At 43.2% G+C, this 22316-nt stretch overlaps 2 protein-coding genes across 6 annotated transcripts; one reads left to right on the forward strand and one right to left on the reverse strand.

Moving 5' to 3' along the window:
• Positions 1-77: 77 nt before the first annotated feature.
• On the reverse strand, positions 78-6489 carry LOC121579383 (malate dehydrogenase, mitochondrial). The gene is made up of 9 exons (XM_041893940.1): positions 6308-6489; positions 2856-3024; positions 2652-2735; positions 2454-2563; positions 1925-2050; positions 1341-1418; positions 826-925; positions 562-713; positions 78-375 (listed from the first exon to the last, which is right to left on the reverse strand). Exons 1-9 carry the CDS (start codon positions 6371-6373, stop codon positions 244-246), a joined length of 1017 nt encoding a protein of 338 aa, XP_041749874.1. The 5' UTR covers positions 6374-6489; the 3' UTR covers positions 78-243.
• Positions 5258-19418, forward strand: LOC121562618. 5 transcript variants are annotated; one of them, XM_045224271.1, is made up of 12 exons: positions 5258-5398; positions 7490-7551; positions 15582-15643; positions 15720-15794; positions 15935-15973; positions 16109-16183; positions 16512-16616; positions 16700-16813; positions 16895-16987; positions 18291-18719; positions 18849-18985; positions 19152-19418. In XM_045224271.1, coding segments are annotated over exons 1-12 (1239 nt in total). In that variant the 5' UTR covers positions 5258-5396; the 3' UTR covers positions 19198-19418. The 5 variants fall into 5 exon arrangements, with proteins under 5 accessions (XP_045080206.1, XP_045080209.1, XP_045080207.1 ...); XM_045224274.1 differs by lacking the exon at positions 18849-18985 and having other exon boundaries at positions 5260-5398; XM_045224272.1 differs by lacking the exons at positions 5258-5398; positions 7490-7551 and adding an exon at positions 15132-15392.
• Positions 19419-22316: the final 2898 nt, after the last annotated feature.

Raw genomic sequence — 22316 nt, forward strand, 5'->3', positions numbered from 1 at the left:
AGTGCCATTAAAAATATACTATCTCATGATTCTCTTACAAATCCCTCTCAAACGTACATTGATCCAGAGCAAGATGGTAAGGTCAACTGTTTATTGATAGAGTTATTAACATTTCTGATCAGTTATTAACATTTCTGATAAGAGCTATTTCGTCGTCAGGCATGATGAAACTTGGATTTTGGAGAGGCCCTGGTGCCATTTAAGTGACTGGACAATATAAATAACCACAGATTCAAACCTTGCTCACTTCATGTTAGCAACAAAATCTTCGCCCTTCTTGATGGAGCCCTTCAGCTCACCAATGGCATCAGCCACCAGATTCTCCTCAAAGGCTGACAGCTTGCCCAGGCCAAGGTTCTTCTCAATTCCATGTTTCTAAAAGGGTACAAAAATATTCCTCCTGGTTACCGCTTCAGATTGTCAACTGTATTCAAGAAAGTAGTGTGTCATTCAAATAGGAACCTGAATTAAGTACAAGTACAGAATTAATACATCAATAAGCAGAAGGTGAAATGTCAGTCTCCAACTTTTAACCTGTTTATATGGTGGTGCAGGACTTACCCCGAGGAGGAGTGGTGTGGAGAAGTATTTGCATTCGGTCTCTTCTGACCTTACGTACGCACACTCTACGACTCCATCCTTTCCGTTCATGGCGTCCAGGACAGAGAAGGTGAACCTAGCCCCAGCGTAGGCCATGGACAGCGTAGCAGAGCCTGAACACACATAGGTTAGCCAGTTAGAGCTCATCAGAGTGGTTCAAACATGAGTTATGTTTAAAGGACAGTTCATTGAGAATCAGTCAGTCCTTAGGGTAACACTGCCTACCCGCTCCAGCCTTGGCCTTCACAACCTCAGTGCCAGCATCCTGGATCCTAGCGGTCAGAGCAGACAGCTGGTCAGCTGGGAACTCCACTTTGGGTGTTGCCTACAGAGCGGCGTGTGCAAGGTGTATAGTTATTCACAGGGAAAGCCTTGTTCATGGAGAACCTTATACTATTCCTTTTCCAACTGAATTTTAAAATGACCATGAATTAGGAATTTCTTAAAGCTACAGACTAACAACAAATACCGAATCACAGCCTCCCAATGTAGGACAACTCTCATTCACTTTGATCCACAACCACACCATAACATGTTACAAACACTAGAGGGCGCCATGAAAAAATGTGTCCCCAAAAAGGGGGGTGGCATATCAGATATCAGCTCAAACCCCAAAATAATTGCAATTGCAAATGTGTCTGTCATTTTTGTTATTAGATTAACATTTAGGCCTACTGGTGGCATTGCAAGGCAATCGTTCAGGTATTGGATTTTTTATTTCTGTGAAGAGGTCTTCTTACCTGTGAGATGAGAGGAATAATGGTCTTTCCTGCATGACCTCCAATCACTGGTACATTGACACGTGCTGGGTCAAGGCCCTGCAATATGAAACACCAAACAGTCAGCCATCTTGCCTTGTGACTCATTATGCAATAGTCAATGAGTGGATACTAGCTAGCTAGCATTAGCTGCTGAAAAAAAAAAAATATACTTTTAAAATGTTATGCAGTTGGATCATGGTGACAACAACCAAATATTTAGGTGGAGACATTCCCTACAACATAAGCCTATTACAATACAAACGTTGTATAGAATGCACCCAAGCACATTTTGAGCCTTGCTCTGACCAAACTACAAAGTAGGCAATTTTGAATAGATTTCAATGGTGAGACACCAACATTTCCCCACTCTAGTAGGTGTGAATGTTTTTGCTTTGTCACGCAGTGTATATCTACTCTTCCACAATCATCTGTAAGATACAAACATAACAAGCTTTGTTCCGTTCAGGGTGATACGCCTGTGAACTTTGAGATCACTCCTGTGTGTCAAAGGTATAGAGGGTGAGTATAGGTCCTCAACCCTCTGTAGCTCAAAGATGGCTTACTTTCAGCTCTGCGACAAATGCGTTGGCTCTGACGATATCCAATGTTGTGACTCCAAACACTCTGTTGGGGTTGTAGACACCATACTTTTTCATGACCTCTGATGTGATGGGAATAGTAGAGTTGACCTATGGATTGGAAATAAAACTGTCAGCTATTTCAAACCACATGTTACTATTACTGGCATTTACCTTCTGATGTACACTACACAGCCATTACACAATCAATGGAATATTTAAGCATTCACCGTTGAACAAGATCAAACAAGATCTTGTATCATTAAAGGTTGTGGTGACTGAAGCACCAAAACAACCAGTGACCTAAACAGAGCTGGCATGGAAAATAAATTCCCTTTCAAATTAAGCCCTTGACCCCCATTCCTGAAAGTCAGTGCTACCTTCTCTTTGGCAACAAAAAATGGCTTTTCTCCAACACTAAGGCCTCCGACTGTAGACGTCTGAGCTGCTCTAGAGTAATGTGAGTCGCCAGGAGGTTGAGTTAATCCTGGAGAAGTGGTAGTGGTGTACTCACAGGGTTGGCGATGATGCAAATCATGGCCTCGGGGCAGTTGCGGGCAACAGCATCAGCCAGAGTGGCCACGATGGTGGCGTTGGTGTTGAACAGATCATCACGGGTCATGCCTGGAAGAATTGTATTTTAAAATGTAATGTGTGCACTTCCAATTAAAAGAAAGCATGACGTTCCCATTGTCAACTTGGGTGAATTTACCAGGTTTTCTTGGGACACCAGCGGGGATGACAACGACATCGCAGCCTTTGAGCGCAGCGTCCAACTGGTCTGGACCCATGTAACCTAGTGAATTAATCATGATAGTTAAATTATATAAACCAAAGGGACATTTTCACACTCATTTCACTATACAGTATTAAGACTTTAGTAGTGAAGCTGATGTACAGCAGGAAGGTGTCTTACCAGTAACGTGGGCCCTGGTCTCGATGTGGCTGAGGTCAGCTGCCACTCCGGGGGTGTGGGCAATGTCAAAGAGAGACAGTTCGCCCACCAGAGGACTGTTCTTCAGGAGCAGTGAGAGAGGCTGGCCAATACCGCCGGACGCACCCAGCACTGCCACCTTGGCATTGTTCTGAGGGGGAGAGGAGACAATTTCACTGACTGTCTATCTAATAGGGCTGTCCGGACAAAAAAAATAATATATTGGTCCACCGAGAGTAATCTGTTGGATCGATTGGTCGAAATTTTAAAAGTGTATTTTTCCATTTATAGACACACCCTATGTTTGAATTACATTTACATTTTAGTCATTTAGCAGACGCTCTTATCCAGAGCGACTTACAGTTAGTGAGTGCATACATTATTTTGTTATTTTTCATACTGGCCCCTCGTGGGAATCGAACCCACAACCCTGGCGTTGCAAACGCCATGCTCTACCAACTGAGCTACATCCCTGCCGGCCATTCCCTCCCCTACCCTGTGAATAAAATCAACTATATGTAGGCAACTGAGCTTGTCTGATGCTTTAAGCGCTGCGATTAAAAATGAAGACTGAAATTACTAAAGAGGGAGCCAGAGATCAATATAGCCTAACCAGAAGAGAAAAAAAACTGTTTCCGACCCTTCTCCTCCCGCTGCTGCTGTCCTTCACAGCCGTTACACTCCTGAAGTTGCCGGTAATAGGCTACACCAGCTGTCGGCAACCTTTTTAATTTGGAGTGCCAAGTTATCGTACCATTTCTACTGATCTGCGTGCCAGTTATGATTTTCATATGCACATTTTCATGGAACAGTTTCATTTAATTTATAATAAAGTCTTCATATCTCAAAATCAATGTCATGTGGTTAATAAAAATGATACAAATCTAAAAGTAACTTATATTGCCATTGCCAATATGCAAAAATAGCCTACATAAAGCCAACAAATAAAAACATTGCAGCATGCTCCTGAGTGGCGCAGTGGTCTAAGGCACTGCATCGCAGTGCTAACTGTGCCACTAGAGATCCTGGTTCGAATTCAGGCTCTGTCGCAGCCGGCCGCGACCGGGAGACTCATGGGCGGCACACAATTGGCCCAGCGTCGTCTAGGGTAGGGGAGGGAATGGCCGGCAGGGATGTAGCTCAGTTGATAGAGCATGGCGTTTGCAACGCCAGGGTTGTGGGTTTGATTCCCACGGGGGGCCAGAATAAAAAAAGAAAATAGCCTGATAAAAATAAATATCCTATAAAATCACATCGGCTATGCATGACCTGTCTGCAAGGAACTTGAAACATTGTATCAACTATTAAATTGGCCCTGCCCAAAGCTCATGCTAGCAAACTTGCAACAATATATAAAATATTCTGGGCCCTCAGAGTTTCCTGCCAGTGAGCTCCTGACAAACATACACAGCTTTAGGCTATTTGCGCAAGGGGTAATCAGGTAGTTTTATGACGTTTCCACCGGATCAGAGCATGACATTTTTTCCCCCATTCATGCTGAGTGGTTATCGAGCTGGAAAGATTTTTCAAATAGGCTACGTTGAGGAACTATTGTCATTCTCAATGGATGTAAAAACAGACTTAATTTACTTGCTGTTTGAGGCGAAGAAAAAATTACTTTCAGAAGCTCAACAGTGATGGTGAGTTAAGACAATCAGACATAGTATCAGATCTCCAAATGGGCACATTTCTAAGCCTACATTTGCCCGCAGGCCAGGTAGCCTAGGCCTTCTTCTATGTGTAATCAGGTGCGTGTCCTCCTTACTCAAGATTGACAGGAGCTCTCCAAACAAAAGACAATGAATAAATTGACAACTCGTAAATGGAATGAAATAAACTATGAAATAAGCTCTGCAAACGTGTCCACTCCTACAATGACAACGGTAAGACTGTAATAATAATATATATTGAATGCATTAACAGAAATTACCATAACCAAACAAACATTGTAGATTATAAATTATGGTAATTAACAGTAAATGTACTACTGGTGATAATTAAAATATATTTGCCACTGCTCGACTACAAAAATCTTGGTTGACCAACAGCCTATCAACCTAACGGGGTCAGCCCTACTATCCATGTCATTTGCTGACATAAAATCACACAACCAAACATATTTTGCTGCATGTTTGAAGAATTCCAGCACAAACTATTGTAGAATACAGATGTGCATCTATTACATGCAATAAGCTTGAATGAGACAGACTCAATGGTGATTTTGTAGGGTGGGTCTGTTAGATCATCAAGGTTTATAGTTCAAGTTTCATGTAGGACTCAGTTAATCTTTGCACAATCAATCCTTGTAATTTGCTGATATCAAATAGGTGACAGAAACCTTTCACCTGAAAATGACAACTGTATACCATAAACCATTCACATAAAGGGCAAACGTCAGGACACAATATTTTTGGATTCAACCTCTTGACTATTCATGGTTGGCCACATGGAGATTTAGACCCTCTTCCTAAGAAGCCAGGATTTCGGAGTGGGTGATTCAAGGCTCATTAAGCTGTAGAAAGAATGTAAGCCACCATTACACTCAAATTCACAGATAATCTTTCAACAGCTCTGATTATATTGATAAGGTAAAAGTTATTTATTGATCAATGTTGTGGAATTATACTACTGTATCCTTGGCAATGCCAACCTTCAGGAAAATATTTTACATTGAGTGTGTGTCAAGGATAAAATTAACACATGATTGATGAAACACCTTGGGACAGTTTTGATCAAACAAGTGTAAATTATGGCAGTTTATGTAGCAAAGATTTGTGATGTTATTGTATTGTACACTATCAGTAGTTTTAGTACATCATCATGTGTCTTAAATATGGATTAATTTGCAGAAACCTGAATTGGAAGACACTGGGCCAACTAATCCTCCTAATAATTCATTAACTTGAATGGGCCATCAGAGGTTGTTCACTAACACGTCACGAAGGACAAGTTCGAGATAACTGGACAAAACACTGGTCTGTCAATCAAAGCACCTTTACCATAGTATTATTACGTCACTCATAATTGCTTAGCGCATGCCTTGCCCTTGCCAATCCTAAAAGTAAAACAAGCGTGACAAGTTGACCTTATACAGTGATGTGGAAGCAGCTATCAACCGTTTACACATCCTTGCTAGCCAGCTATTGCTAGATAACTAAATTAAACTAACGTTATAAGTATAGCTAAAGTTGATAACATTGACTCGTTTCAAACAATATAGACCATTCTGCTGTAGACCATTCTGCTGTGGCTCAACTCATGCAAAGTATGTGTGTGACATTGCAAGTTATAACTAGCTACTGTAGCTAGTTAGCTGGCTAACTAATCTGAAAAGCTAGCTGGCTGCCATGCTAGGTAGCTAGCTAGCTAGTAACGTTAGCTAGTTAACTTACGCTACTAGCTATCTCTTAGGTGACAAAACATATATTATTTACCTGTGAGGAGGTGGATAAGCTCCTGGTAGCAATGCAAATTGTGGGTCTTGCAATGCGGGAAAACATGTTGGATAGAGAGGGGTTGGCTATTCTTTATACCAAAAATACAATTTGCTGATCCTCTTCACAGTGACTCCAACGTCCTCTACCTCTGTGGCCGGTCGAAACAGAACGTTTGCAAAAGCTACCTATCTTAACTATCGGGGACAGCCTACTTCCTGTACCGTATGCAGTTTGATTGGTTAAGATATGAAAATGTCCGGTTATGATTGGGCTAATGGAATATCAATCATGCTTTATGACGTCGTGCCCAAAGTGGTCCTCATTGGCTTTCACTTTCGTGATGCATCGATTGGAGATTTTTAGTGTGAAGATGATCAGCTACTGGTTGCAACCAGAGAGGATGGAATGGAAACCTACTATAAAATCTTTGTTGCAATTTATGTACAATGTTTGGCATCATTAATCACATAGGGCTACAGACCCTTGAGCATGTGTTTCATCAGGACTGATACGTCTTGAATGAGACCTGATATACAGTACCTTATTAACTTATTTATCAAGTGTTCATCATTACGTTGTCAGATCCATCATATCGATTTAGTATATTGGGAATCAAGCATCATCCAATTTTTTTTGAATGTCATCTTGAAAGAAACTCAACATGACAAAACTTTCTGAGGGTTGTCTGAGGACTTCTAGGATGCATTCTATTTTTAATGAAGGAATGCAGCACTTCCATGATGTGGATAAAATACATTTGTCAAATAATAGACTTTTGACCATGGACTGTATATACATTTTGACCCATGGGTCAAAATATGGCAATTAACACCAAAACAAAAACCGAACCTTTTTATCAAACTGCAATGGAATATTATGAACAAGTATTTATGTTATGTAGCAGGAGCGAGAGCGAGATAAATAACTTTATCAGGGTCCTGATCCTATGATCCTGCAGTGCAGAGGTGAGTACTATACTCCATGCGCCACAAAAGCCAGGGCCTTGGACGGAGGCAGGTAGAACACTCACATACGCAATGTTACATTATTCAATAGAGAGACGGCCGGTAAACCTGAAGGAAGTGAGTTAGCAGCGGGAGGGTTGCTGGCATGAATATCCCATGTGCAAACTGCCGTTGTTCCCCTGAGCAAGGCACTTAACCCCCAAATCTGTTCCAGGTGCTCTGCGGCTGACCCTGCGACTGTACCCAGCATGTCGTGTCTGTGTACCAGTATGTCAGGTTGGTACTGTGACTGTGCAACAAAAACAAAAAAAAATCAGTGCAAATGGATAAATGAAGTTTTATTTTATTCAATTAAGACAGGAAATGGCAAGGTCAGGGTGTGTACCTTCCACCAGCCACATTCATGTAAAAATGTAACAAGCAAGATATGAGGTAGTAGGTCAGAAATTTACATTTTAGACTATTCCATTGGTCCTTAAGTGAAACTTCCATGCAAAACGAACTCCACCACTGGTCTTGACGAGAAGAAAAAAAGCTGTCGGGGGAGGTTCTCTTCTGCACTGTTCAACCAATCCAGTAAATGCGCAGGAGACGCTGAGGTATAACAGAGAGGAAAAGGAAGAGAGAGGCCCAACTCGGCGGAAAATCTGTCTCCCTCCAGCAGGTGGCGTTTTTTGTTGTTTCGCCCACCAAGCAAGGAGTTTTTGTATGGAAGGTCAATGAGTGTCGAATTTGGTCAACAAAAAAACGAATGGCTTATTTGCTAAGTGAGGTTTATTTGATCTAATAGAAGTTCCGCAATGCTTAAGTTTTTAAGAGTGTACTGATATAAGTAGGACCGTGACATCCCGGCAACTTTGAGAAAAAACACTTTATATCGGAGATGTCTCGAGATGGCAATGCATATTCATGGTATGAGGGTAGTAGCATAGCTTATCTCTCCATTGAATACAGGAGGTTGATGTCAACATTGAATACTAAATTTTTTTTGGAATAATAACATGTATCCACCAATCCAAAGAAAGGATAGGTGGGAGCTAGACAGCCTGCCGTGCCGCTTTGTGGACAACAACTCCCATTGTTAGGGCTGACCTTTACTTTCAACGTAATCTACTCACTTTCACATACACTGTTTGGTCACAGACAGAAGGGGTAACCCTGATTCTGATGACCTGTTCAGTAAGATGACCTGATGACCTGTTCAATGTTATTAATGTCTGCTATGTTTTTGTTTTTTACTGCAGGTTAATACAGCTCAGTTTAATTAAAATTGATGTAAATTCTCCTCATTACATGGTTATATCTATGAAATACAATGTTTATAGAAAATCTTTAAGTGAATTTGAGAATAAACAAAACCAATTTATATGGAAGCCGTATTTGTCTCTTCAACCCCGTTACCATCTTCAACCCCGTTAGCCTAGTCTCAACCCTGTTACATTACAATTTCTGTGATACAATTTTGGAAAGTTTATGAAATATGAATTGAAATGTTTGTTGAGCTCAGTCTGAAATGTTTAGAGCAATCATGAGAATATTGATTTTAGTTCAAATTCTGATACACAAAGTGTCCATTTCAGGCTTTAATATAGCAAAAGTGTGATTATATTTGCAATTATTAATTAGTATGAGGGACATATGATTAATAGGTAAATGTTGATTTTATTACAAGTATCTTTTATAATCATATTCAGACTTCCATATTGTCCATAACAGGGTTGAATACAAATGGTGTCCATATCAGAAGAAAATGGCTGATAATAATCGGTCTTTGATGCCAGAGATGGGAAATGGAGGTTAAATATGTCCTTCATGTCATGGGGTATTTAGAAAAATGATTTATTTGGGTAAAAAATGTAAAAGTGTATATGTACCGGTTTGGTGGAATGACCCACTCCAAGTGCTAATTAAGTCACTTTTGTTTTGAGCCGACTTCGCTGTGGGCTTTGAACGGGCACCTGGCTCACGCCAGGGAGGCAGCCCGGTTCCAAAACGAATGCAATCAACTTTCACCAGGTGCAAAAAGCTCGCCGGGGCCCGATTAATGGATCCCCTCACTGTTACTATCCAAAAGTGGAAGTCGTGGGGGCCTCCGGAGTGGCGCAGCAGTCTAAGGCACTGCATCGCAGTGCTTAAGGCGTCACTACAGACCCGGGATCGATCCCAGGCTGTGTCACAGCTGGCCGTGACCGGGAGACCCATGAGGCGGCGTACAATTGGCACAGCGTTGTCTGGGTTAGGGGAGGGTTTGGCCGGCCGGGATATCCTTGTCCCATCGCGCTCTAGCGACTCCTTGTGGCGGGACGGGCGCCTGCAAGCTGACTTTGGTCACCAGCTGGATGGTGTTTCCTCCGACACACATTGGTGCTTTTGGGTTAAGCGAGCAGTGTGTCAAGAAGCAGTGTGGCTTGGTAGGGTCGTGTTTTTTTAACTAACAAAAAAAAAAAAAAGTGGTGGAAGTCGCTCTTTTTCCATTCCTCCTAAAAACCGGAACATCCGGTTGTTGGGGACTTGGCCAAGGCTAGGCAAATATTATGACTATACTGACAAGATTCAGGTCTCTCAACCCTAACAATGGGATTCGTTGTCCACAAAGCGGCACAGCGGGCTGTCTAGCTACCGCCTATACTTTCTTTGGATTGGTGGATACATCTCATTATTGTAATCCTTGTTTAAATATTCAATGAGGGTTGTTAACGTCAACTGCCTGTATTCAATAGAGAGATGCTATGCTAGCCTCATGTCAAGAATATGCATAGCCATCTCGAGACAACTCCGATATAAAGTGTTTTTTCTCAAATTTGCCGGGATGTCACGTGTCCTACTTATCAGTACACTCCTAACAAATCAAATACATTTTTATTTGTCACATGCGCTGAATACAACAGGTGTAGACCTTACCGTGAAATGCTTACGTACAAGCCCTTAACCAACAATGCAGTTTTAAGAAAATAGGATTTACAAAATATTTACTAAATAAACTAAAGTAAAAAAACTAACAAAAGTAACAATAAAATAACAATAATGAGGCTATTCGGAAAGTATTCAGACTACTTTACTTTTTCCACATTTTGTTACATTAAAGCCTTATTCTAAATGGTTTTGTTTCCTCAACAATCTACACACAATACCCCATTATGACAAAGCAAAAATGTTTGCCTAATTTACTAAAAATAAATAAAGTAAATATCACATTTACAGAAGGATTCAGACCCTTTACTCAGTACTTTGTTCAAGCAACTTTGGCAGCGATTAGAGCCTCGAGTCTTCTTGGGTATGACGCTACAAGCTTGGCACACCTGTATTTGGAGAGTTTCTCCCATTGTTCTCTGCAGATCCTCTCAAGCTCTGTCAGGTTGGATGGGGAGCGTTGCTGCACAGCTATTTTCAGGTCTCTCCAGAGATGTTTGATCGGGTTCAAATCCGGGCTCTGGCTGGGCCACTCAAGAACATTAAGAGACTTGTCCCGAAACCACTCCTGCGTTGTCTTGGCTGTGTGCTTAGGGTCGTTGTCCTCTTTGAAGGTGAACCTTCGCCCCAGTCTGAGGTCCTGAGCACTCTGGAAAAGGTTTTCATCAAGGATCTCTCTGTACATTTTATTGCATGACATAAGTATTTGATCACCTACCAACCAGTAAGAATTCCGGCTCTCACAGACCTGTTAGTTTTTCTTTAAGAAGCCCTCCTGTTCTCCACTCATTACCTGTATTAACTGCACCTGTTTGCCGTTAGTTGTATAAAAGACACCTGTCCACACACTCAATCAAACAGACTCCAACCTCTCCACAATGGCCAAGACCAGAGAGCTGTGTAAGGACATCAGGGATAAAATTGTAGACCTGCACAAGGCTGGGATGGGCTACAGGACAATAGGCAAGCAGCTTGGTGAGAAGGCAACAACTGTTGGCGCAATTATTAGAAAATGGAAGAAGTTCAAGATGACGGTCAATCACCCTCGGTCTGGGGCTCCATGCAAGATCTCACCTCGTGGGGCATCAATGATCATGAGGAAGGTGAGGGATCAGCCCAGAACTACACGGCAGGTCCTGGTCAATGACCTGAAGAGAGCTGGGACCACAGTCTCAAAGAAAACCATTAGTAACACACTACGCCGTCATGGATTAAAATCCTGCAGCGCACGCAAGGTCCCCCTGCTCAAGCCAGCGCATGTCCAGGCCCGTCTGAAGTTTGCCAATGACCGTCTGGATGATCCAGAGGAGGAATGGGAGAAGGTCATGTGGTCTGATGAGACAAAAATAGAGCTTTTTGGTCTAAACTCCACTCGCCGTGTTTGGAGGAAGAAGAAGGATGAGTACAACCCCAAGAACACCATCCCAACCGTGAAGCATGGAGGTGGAAACATAATTCTTTGGGGATGCTTTTCTGTAAAGGGGACAGGACGACTGCACCGTATTGAGGGGAGGATGGATTGGGCCATGTATCGCGAGATCTTGGCCAACAACCTCCTTCCCTCAGTAAGAGCATTGAAGATGGGTCGTGGCTGGGTCTTCCAGCATGACAACGACCTGAAACACACAGCCAGGGCAACTAAGGAGTGGCTCCGTAAGAAGCATCTCAAGGTCCTGGATTGGCCTAGCCAGTCTCCAGACCTGAACCCAATAGAAAATCTTTGGAGGGAGCTGAAAGTCCGTATTGCCCAGCGACAGCCCCGAAACCTGAAGGATCTGGAGAAGGTCTGTATGGAGGAGTGGGCCAAAATCCCTGCTGCAGTGTGTGCAAACCTGGTCAAGACCTACAGGAAACATATGATCTCTGTAATTGCAAACAAAGGTTTCTGTACCAAATATTAAGTTCTGCTTTTCTGATGTATCAAATACTTATGTCATGCAATAAAATGCAAATTAATTACTTAAAAATCATACAATGTGATTTTCTGGATTTTTGTTTTAGATTCCGTCTCTCACAGTTGAAGCGTACCTATGATAAAAATTACAGACCTCTACATGCTTTGTAAGTAGGAAAACCTGCAAAATCGGCAGTGTATCAAATACTTGTTCTCCCCACTGTATGTCTAAAAACCTGTTTTCACTTTGTCATTATGGGGTAATGTGTGTAGTACCGAGTCAAGGTGCGGGCATACAGGTTAGTCGAGGTAATTTGTACATGTAGGTAGGGGTAAAGTGACTATGCATAGATAATAAACAGTGAGTAGCAGCAGTGTAAAAACAAAGGTGGGGGGGGGGGGCATTGCCCCAGTGATGTACTGGGCTGTACGCACTACCCTCTGTAGCGCCTTATGGTCGGATGCCGAGCAGTTGCCATACCAGGCGGTGATGCAACCGATCAGGATGCTCTCGATGGTGCAGCTGTATAACTTTTTGAGGATCTGGGGACACATGCCAAATCTTTTCAGTCTCCTGAAGGGGAAAAGGTGTTGTCGTGCACTCTTGACGACTTTCATTATAGCCACGTCGATGTGAATGGGGGCGTGTTCGGCCCTCCTTTTCCTGTAGTCCACGATCATCTCCTTTGTCTTGCTCATGTTGAGGGAGAGGTTGTTGTCCTGGCACCACACTGCCAGGTCTCTGACCTCCTCCCTATAGGCTGTCTCATCGTTGTCGGTGATCAGGACTACCACCGTTGTGTCGTCAGGAAACTTGATGCTGTTGGAGTCGTGCTTGGCCACGCAGTCGTGGGTGAACAGGGAGTACAGGAGGGGACTGAGCATGCAACCCTGGGGGGCCCCTTGTTGAGGATCAACGTGGCTGATGTGTTGTTGCCTACCCTTACCACCTGGTGGCGGCCCGTTAGGAAGTCCAGGATCCAGTTGCAGAGGGAGGTGATTAATCCCAGGGTCCTTAGCTTAGTGATGAGCTTTGTGGGCACTATGGTGTTGAACGCTGAGCTGTAGTCAATGAACCGCATTCTCACATAGGTGTTCCTTTTGTCCAAGTGGGAAAGGGCAGTGTGGAGTGCGATTGAGACTGCGTCATCTGTGGATCTGTTGGGGCGGTATGCGAATTGGAGTGGGTCTAGGGTTTCTGGGATGAGGGTGTTGATGTGAGCCATGACCAGCCTTTCAAAGCACTTCATGGCTACCGGCGTGAGTGCTACGGAGCGGTAGTCATTTAGGCAGGTTTCCTTCGCTTTTTTGGGCACAGGGACTATGGTGGTCTGCTTGAAACAGGTATTTTGTCGTAGTAAATATTAAAATGTTATAGCTTGGTCTGACTAAAATCTTGTGCATGACCCATTTTAATGTTAGGAGCTTGTTTTCAATCAATGCTGTTCCTATGCAAGAACAATGGACAGAGCCAATATCTTCTCAAGGACAACTCCCACGCCACAGGCCACAATCTGGTTGCTCCCCACGAGACTTTCCTTTGAGAACATACACACATTCACACACACATCTCCATGCATACGCACACTCATCCTCATGCCTCACGAGTTACGCACACACACACACTGCACTTCCTTCTACTGGTCAGAATTGGGCTTCTACTCTGGACAGAGCAGACCCGCCTCCTACGCCTCGGGAACCAATCAAGGGACTAGAAGAAGGACCCCTTCCTTTGTGTTGCATTGTATAAAGTAATGCTGAAAACTCTGTTTTTGATCCCTTTCAACTGTCTCGATAAGAGGCAACTGAATGGGTCCATGCATGTAGCTTGAGCAGTACCAGCTATCTCTGTTGTTTAATAAACTGCCTTTTGCTTAAACATATTCCTCTCCGTCTAGCGTCGTTGGTTCTGTACTTCCTCTCCTGTATGGTTTCACCAACAATTTCAAGCAGGTATTACAGACTCGGTCAGGGAGAGGTTGAAAATGTCAGTGAAGACACTTGCCAGTTGATCCGCGCATGCTCTGAACACATGTCCCGGTAATCCGTCTGGCCCCGCAGCCTTGTGAATGTTGACCTGTTTAATATAATAATAATAATAATAATAATAATATGCCATTTTAGCAGACACTTTTATCCAAAGCAACTTACAGTCATGTGTGCATACATTTTTGTGTATGGGTGGTCCCGGGGATCGAACCCACTACCCTGGCGTTACAAGCGCCGTGCTCTACCAGCTGAGCTACAGAGGACCACCATTCTAGCAAGCTAGCTAACGTTACAACACTCTCATACAAAGTAGCTACTGAGCATATATAACTGTTGATTCACTCAGACCCTCCTAGCTAACTTACCATGCCCATTGCCAAAAACTGTCGTTCCAAGACTGAAGACATCCTCTGATAAACCGAAATATGTAGTGACAGTAAACAAAACAAATGATACTATAATGACAGCAACAATCCCACTCGTGAGCCTGAACTCAGGAGTAAAACTCTTGAACCTCTGAACCATATGTTTTAAAATTATTCGGGATATCATTTTGATGACCAATGCATATTTGTCAAACTAGTACTTGGATAATCAAGCACAATAATCAATCAACTTTTCCTCCAATATTGCGCAACACTTTAGCCAGATTGTAGGTAGCTAGCTAGCTAGCTAGAGGTTCCCACTAGATAACACAGCCACAAAGTACAAATAGGCTATATCGTAAAAATTAATGAAAACAAAAATAGGCTTTTTGGTCTTAATTTAAGGTTGGGCATAAGGTTAGCAGTGTGGTTAAGTTTAAAATCCGAGTTTAAGAAGATGAATTGTAGAAATAGGCGGGCAAGCTTGCTAAGCAAAAACAAATGTACTGGACTACACGCATTTGGATTCGTCACAACCACAAAGTTGCTCAACTGTTGCTCAGATCATCAAGTGCTGCATTTGAAGACACTGCCACCTGCTGACATGTGCCTCAAATGTGATGATCAAAGAGTCCTCACCAGCCATTTGAGTTAGATAGCTAGATAGATTTTATTTGACAGTTATAAATTATGACCAGGGGGAGATACCACCAGTCCAGTCCCATACAAGCCTTTCCTGTGACGTATTATGCGCGCCCATAAAACTGTGACCTATTGTGACGTAACCAAGCATAAATTCACTACATAAACTGTGTTCAGCTTTGATATCATCAGTACAATCGCTTTCTTCAGTAAGGTTGTTTCAGGTGCATAGTCTGCCCTAGCTGACACTGTGCAGAGAATAAATACTACGATTGGAAACGGTTGGATAGACCCGTCCTTGGAGTTTAGAACGTCTGGTAGGCTCTTACATTCTTTGGTCCCAAATGGCACCCTGTAGTGTACTACTTTTGACCTGTGCCCATTGGGCTCAGGTCAAAATAAGTGCAATATATGGGCACTGGGGTGCCATTTGGGACATGCCCTTTATGCGTGTGTGTGCCAGGATATGTTTTGTGCCAATCAATTGATGGAAATGTATCCCTCAGAAAGCAAGATGAATCATAATGATGAGAGAATCAAAAGAGCTTTAAGGCGCCGCCCTTATGTGGTAAATATCAAATATATATATTTTAAAAATCTTCTGTTTTTGTTATCACCTTTTAAATGGAGTGTTGTGTTGACAGTTGAATCCAGTGAGGGTGAACACCCCTGATTCTGTGATGTGGCCAACCGGCAAAGTGCGCAGAAGGCCAAGGCCTGTAAGTCAAATCTGACCTGAAAACAATAACACATAAACATTAGTTATGCTGCATGTACAAACTGCAGTTATCACAGTAAAAGCAAGTGCAGATATCCCTCCTTATCTAACCACATTTGAAATGGAATATTGTCTTGACAGTCTACTTCAGTGCAGACCCCTCAGATCCACAAAAGGCCTGTATGTCACATTCAAATCAACCACATAACAGTAGCTACTTAAATTATTTATTGATAGCTACATCATTTATTTCCAAGTTATTTCCAAGGCCAAAATGAGCAAAAGAGTGTTACATTTTTTCTTTACTGTTCACAGCCAATCATTGTGAGCTGTGGGCAGGAACAGACATCTGGGGATGGATGGGACATCAATCCAGAGCCTCTTAGCCAGGTCAGACATCTCTGCTGTTCCCATAGAGACAGAACAGATAGATCAATCTGTTGATTCATATGGCCATTTTGGTTGGCTTGGTTGAATTGACAATCATTCATTAGAAATGCTAAAGAATCCTATAGTATGGAAAGTATTTAGCCCCATCCCTAATGTTATGGGAGTTGCATTTATTGCATTTCAATACACTTGCATTTTCAATTACCCATAAATTACTCACTACTTGTACAACTATGTTGGATTGCCTAAATATTCAACATTTTCTTGACAGTCAATGCCAGTGTATTCTATGGCTGCCCTAAGTACATGCCTTTGTCTGTCTCCTCAGTCTGGAAGGGTGACTCGGCTGATGGATATAAATTATGATGGGGTGATCTCATCCTCCAACTCTGATGACATCTCTATCTACTCCTTCACTGACTGTGAATCTGAGGTAAGACAGTTGTACACCATGTCTTTGTTGAGTGACATCACTGTAAGGAGAATAGTCTCTGACTAGTTTACTCTGATACACAGTCTGATGATGAGGATCATGAAAGGAGGACACCACCGCTGAAAGTGAAGGATGAGGAGGATGGAAAGGTGGACGACAATCTTTCTCTCCAATCCTTCGATGAGTCAGACTTTCTGGTATGTTCTGCAGCATGTATTTGAGTAACTCTGACTGAATGTGGAGAATGGACTATGACCAACTAGCTCTCTGACACACAGCGTGATAATGGCAATGATGCCTCTGCTGAGGACAGTCCAGGGCCTTCAAAGGAACCACTGAGAAAAGGGGCTTCACTGAAGGACCCTCGACTGGTAGGCTCTTACGTGTGTGTGTGTTAGTGGTGCGCGGGTCAGCTGTTTGTTCAACCGAACCCACCCGCAATTGCTAATAACCCATCCGCAACCGCCCGACTATATGTGATAAAGTGAAAATCTGAGGCCCGCACCTGACCCTAATCCGCAAATATAGAACACCGTCAGAACGATTTCTTAGCAGGGGGTGCAGGATTTTTTTGTGCCTAATTTGGATATGTTTCTGCTTATAATTTCCAACATTTTGGTAGGCTATTTGTTAGTCAACTTGTCTATAATTAGATAGAAGACTAAATAAACCAAAAACGTTTAGGGATCAAGAAGAAAATGCAATAACTCAAGAAAAAAAGGGAAACATTTTCTGTGCAAAATTTCCAAATGACATCAGTTTGACGGGTTGAAAACGACCAGACATGTTTCTGATAAGATTTCAGTTTGGCTTGGATGCACATTTTATGTGGTTGAAATATTATCAGCTTTTATTATGCTGATAAAGCAGTCCCTAGCTGCGCATTCGCATTCCCTCAAGATGCTGAAAGAAATCATATTTCTCCACTGCTGTTCCCGAGTCAAAATAAAGCCTACATTTGGTGTAGCCTATCATTTTACTGCAAGAAATGCTTAATTCTGCAGGAGTTAATATTAAGACTGTGAGAGGTTAAAGATCTACAGTCAGTGTCCAGATTTCAGTTTCCATTTAACCCATCTGAACAGTAGACTGTTATGTGTGATGATTGTGAGGCACTATAGAAATTCGACAGTCACAAGAGGGGGATTCAAATAGGCCTATGGCACGTCAAGGGAACAAACAGCCTGTTTGTTCCCTTGACGTGCCATAGGCCTATTTGAATCCCCCTCTTGTGACTGTCGAATTTCTATAGTGCCTCACAATCATCACACATAACATAGGCACTGCCAACATCCTCTTTTAACACTTCACCAAATATTTTCCAAACATTACTTTTCTGGCCGTCCCTTCTTTATTTTCAACTTTCCATTTCGTAGCTTTTCTCTTATTGAATTAAAGCGTTTGGTGATTGGTGTGTAGTCTATCTGGCGCGCGTCAAGTTATGCCCTAAAGTTTAGGCTTACGCACTAATGCCAAATAGCCTATAGATATAACTTGCACAATAATTATACATTTATGGATTTTTTTATGTATTGTTTTCTGTTTATTCAACAATATTTCATGACCCTAAATCCGCCGCCCTGTGGATATAACCGCGGGACTTCTGGTTATGAGTCAACCCGCGCATCACTAGTGTGTGTCACATCTCAATTGTTTGACCCTATGTCTGTACAGATTATTGTGGCCAAACCCAACATCCCTGTCATTGTTGCTCCGCCTGCTGTGGAGTACTTACCATACCACCACAGCCCTCGCCTGGCCCCAATCACCAACCTGAGCGAGAACGGTAGGAAGCTGCTCCAGAAAATGTCAGGAGTGGCCCCACAGGTGAGAGGAAATACAGAAAGCCCTTGCCTGGCCCCCATCACCAATACAGGAAGCCCTCGCCTGGCCCCCATCACCAACCTGAGTGAGAACAGCAGGAAGCTGCTCCAGGAAATGTCAGGAGTGGCCCCACAGGTGAGAGGAAATACAGAAAGCCCTTGCCTGGCCCCCATCACCAATACAGGAAGCCCTCGCCTGGCCCCCATCACCAACCTGAGTGAGAACAGCAGGAAGCTGCTCCAGGAAATGGCGCAGAAAATGGCAGGAGTGTACCCACAGGTGAGAGGAAACAGGAAGGGGATATTGGCCATATGTCCTACAGTATATCATAACTCTAGATATTGTAGCTCAAGAGTAGAAAATAGCCATAAGCTTATATTACTTTATCTCCTTGTCCAAAATATTCAGGAAGGGAAGGTCAAAAGGAAAAAGGGCAAGGCAAAAAAGCGAGTGAAGCAAGAGCAGGCTAGTAACATGAAGCAGGTGGAAAATGTTGGAGAAAGTAAGGAGGACAAGAAAGAGGAAAAGAAGAGTCTGAGGAAGAGGTGAGGAAATAGAAGAAGGAGAAGTAGAACATAACAAGGGCATTTTTGAGATTTATAGAAATAGAATGAGGTAGAGAATTATAGAAATAGAATGAGGTAGCAGAGAAAGAGCAGCTATCTGATGTGTAAGTGAAAACTACTATTTATTCTCCTGTTTGATTGACAGGTTTCTCCAGTGGCTGCTGCCCAAACTGAGATGTTTGAATAAATAATGGCCATCTACTACTACAACACACACACACACAGATATTTTGAGTATTGCTTACTCCTCCAATACACACAGAAACTTAATTTCAGACACAGGAACTATGTTTAGAAAAATACACATATTGGTCTCGTTCTAATATTTTGAGACATGCACTATTCTTTAAAATAAAAAAACTACAAAAAATGTTTGAAATATGCATTTTCAATAAAGCTTTTGAAATTGCAATTATTTGTGTCAGACTGTTTTTTTGTTCTTCATTAATTACAGCAAGGGAACAATTATTGAGGACTAAAGGTCTTGCTCACATCGGCTACGGAGAGCGTGATCACACAGTCGTCCGGAACAGCTGGTGCTCTCATGCATGCTTCAGTGTTGCTTGCCTCGAAGCGAGCATAAAAGGCATTTAGCCCATCTGGTAGGCTCGCGTCACGGGGCAGCTCGCGGCTGGTTTTCCCTTTGTCGTCCGTAATAGTTTGTAAGCCCTGCCACATCCGACGAGCGTCAGAGCCGGTGAGGTAGGATTCAATCTTAGTCCTGTATTCACGCTTTGCCTGTTTGATGGTTCGTCCGAGGGCATAGCGGGATTTCGTATAAGCGTCCGGATTAGTGTCCTGCTCCTTGAAAGCGGCAGCTCTAGCCTTTAGCTCGATGCGGATGTTGCCTGTAATCCATGGCTTCTGGTTGGGAGTAAAGGTCTCTGTGTGTGGAGTAAAGGTGGTCTAGAGTTTTTTTTCTTCTGGTAGCACATGTGATATGCTGGTAGAATATGGTAAAATGGATTTAAGTTTGCCTGCATTAAAGTCCTCGGCCACTAGGAGCGCCACTTCTGGATTAGCCTTTTCTTGTTTGCTTATGGCCTTATACAGCTCGTTGAGTGCGGTCTTAGTGCCAGCGTCAGTTTGTGGTGGTAAATAGACGGCTACGATAAATATAGATGAAAACTCTCTTGGTAGATAGTGTGGTTTACAACTTATCATGAGATACTCTACCTCAGGCGAGCAATACCTCGAGACTACCTTTAAATTAGACATCGCGCACCAGCTGTTATTGACAAATAGACACACACCCCCACCCCTCGTCTTACCGGACATAGCTGTTCTGTCCTGCCGATGCATGGAAAACCCAGCCAACTGTATATTATCCGTGTTGTCGTTCAGCCACGACTCGGTGAAACATAAGATATTACAGTTTTTAATGTCCCGTTGGTAGGATAGTCTCGAACGGAGCTCATCCAGTTTATTCTCCAGTGATTGCACGTTGGACAATAGAACGGATGGTAGTGGCTGGTTACCCACTCGCTGATGAATTCTCACAAGGCAGCCTGATCTCCGCCCCCTGTATTTCCTTATTTTCTTCATGTGAATGATGGGGATTTGGGCCTTGTCTGGGAGCAACATTATATCCTTCGCGTCGGACTCATTAAAGAAAAAATCTTCGTCCAGTTTGAGGTGAGTAATCGCTGTTCTTATATCCAGAAGCTCTTTTTGGTCATAAGGGACGGTAGCATCAACATTATGTAGAAAATAAGTTACAAGCAATGCGAAAAAACACACAAAATAGCACAATTGGTTAGGAGCCTGTAAAACGGGGGCGGAGCTAGCATGTTGGAGTGAACGGCTGTGTGTGAGAGGCTCCTGCAACTTTTTTGCGAAATAATCTAACCTAACTTACTTTATGGCACTTGTTACAACAAACGTTTCTTTCTAATACAATATTGTAACTTTCTATGTGAAAATGCAGAGTAATAAGCGACTAAAGGACAATAAATCCACATCGGAGGCCTACTCCCCACCAAACAATGAGACAGACATGGCGGAAGGCACAGGTAACAACGTGACACTTACAGAACTTACCCGGGCTTTGGGAGAACTACGTGTTGCTATAGCGGAGGATCTTAAGGCTACTATTGCTGAACTGGACACTAAAATCGAGAGCACCATTCGAACGGTCGCTTCGCAGGGCCAGAGTATTGTGGACCTTGAGAAAGCTTCTGAATTCAACGCTGGTAGGATCGACGAGTTAGAGAAGCTATGACATCATTGCAGGATAGTGTGCAGAGGCTTTCTGTGAAAGTAGTCGACCTGGAGGGCAGATCCAGGCGTCATAACCTTTGCGTTGTGGGTCTGGCAGAAGGGGTGGAGGCGGGCTTTCGCCCCACCGACTTCTTCGCCAAGCTACTGAAGGATGCAATGGGACCGGATGTTTTGGCGTCGGATCCCCTACTGGACCGTGCACATTGCGCCCTTGTCCCAGTGCCTGGACCGGGCCAGCGTCCTCGCCCAGTAATCATCTGTTGTCACAGTTTCAAGACCAAGGATCTTATCCTGTGCGAGGCTCGAATGAGGGGCAACCTGTTACATAAAGGGCACCCCTTTCATGTCTATGAGGATTATGCGCCCGATGTGGCAAAGCACCGCGCTGGCTACAGAGATGTCATGACCAAACTCTACAAACTCCATCTTCGCCCAGCCTTGCTCTTCCCTGCAAGACTAAGAATTACCCCGCCTTCCGGGGAGAAGATTTGGCTCTCCTCGGTTTTGGACGCAGAGAAGTTTATCCGGGAATATACGCCAATCCCCCATACAGGTTAGAGTGCCTTGTCATTGTGTGTTAGGGTCTGCTCATGGACTCGAATCCATACTATACCATAACGGGTGAAACCGTATTAAACGGTCTCAGCAAGGGCTACCAAACATGTAATACGCTGAGCTGACCAATGGAGGGCGGTCAGAGCACTCATTTAACGTTAATTTCACTTTCATTCCGACTGGGTTTTGTCATGATTCTCTAAAGCAGAACCCAGAAGCAGACCAGGACAAGGTGAGTAGAATGAAGGTGAGTATTTATTTACAGATTCAAATGTGGAAGCAGAATAATCCAGGAGATGGAGCGGGCAGCGGAGGTGAGTTGGTGGGAGTGAATAGGCAGATCCGATGATGTCACAGAAGCCACCGACGACCAGGCAGTGGTGGGGTGAATGTTCCGGGAGAATGACTGTAGACAGAGTAAACAAAGGTAAGTACACGGGAAGCAAAAAGTACAAGACAACAAAACTAACTCTAGCAACTTTGAGGCTGATACGCTGACACAACATACTGTTCATGGCTAACGATCCGGCAGGGA

Source organism: Coregonus clupeaformis, chromosome 13 (genome assembly GCF_020615455.1).
Source record: "Coregonus clupeaformis isolate EN_2021a chromosome 13, ASM2061545v1, whole genome shotgun sequence".
In the NCBI taxonomy this organism is placed as follows: Eukaryota; Metazoa; Chordata; class Actinopteri; order Salmoniformes; family Salmonidae; genus Coregonus; species Coregonus clupeaformis.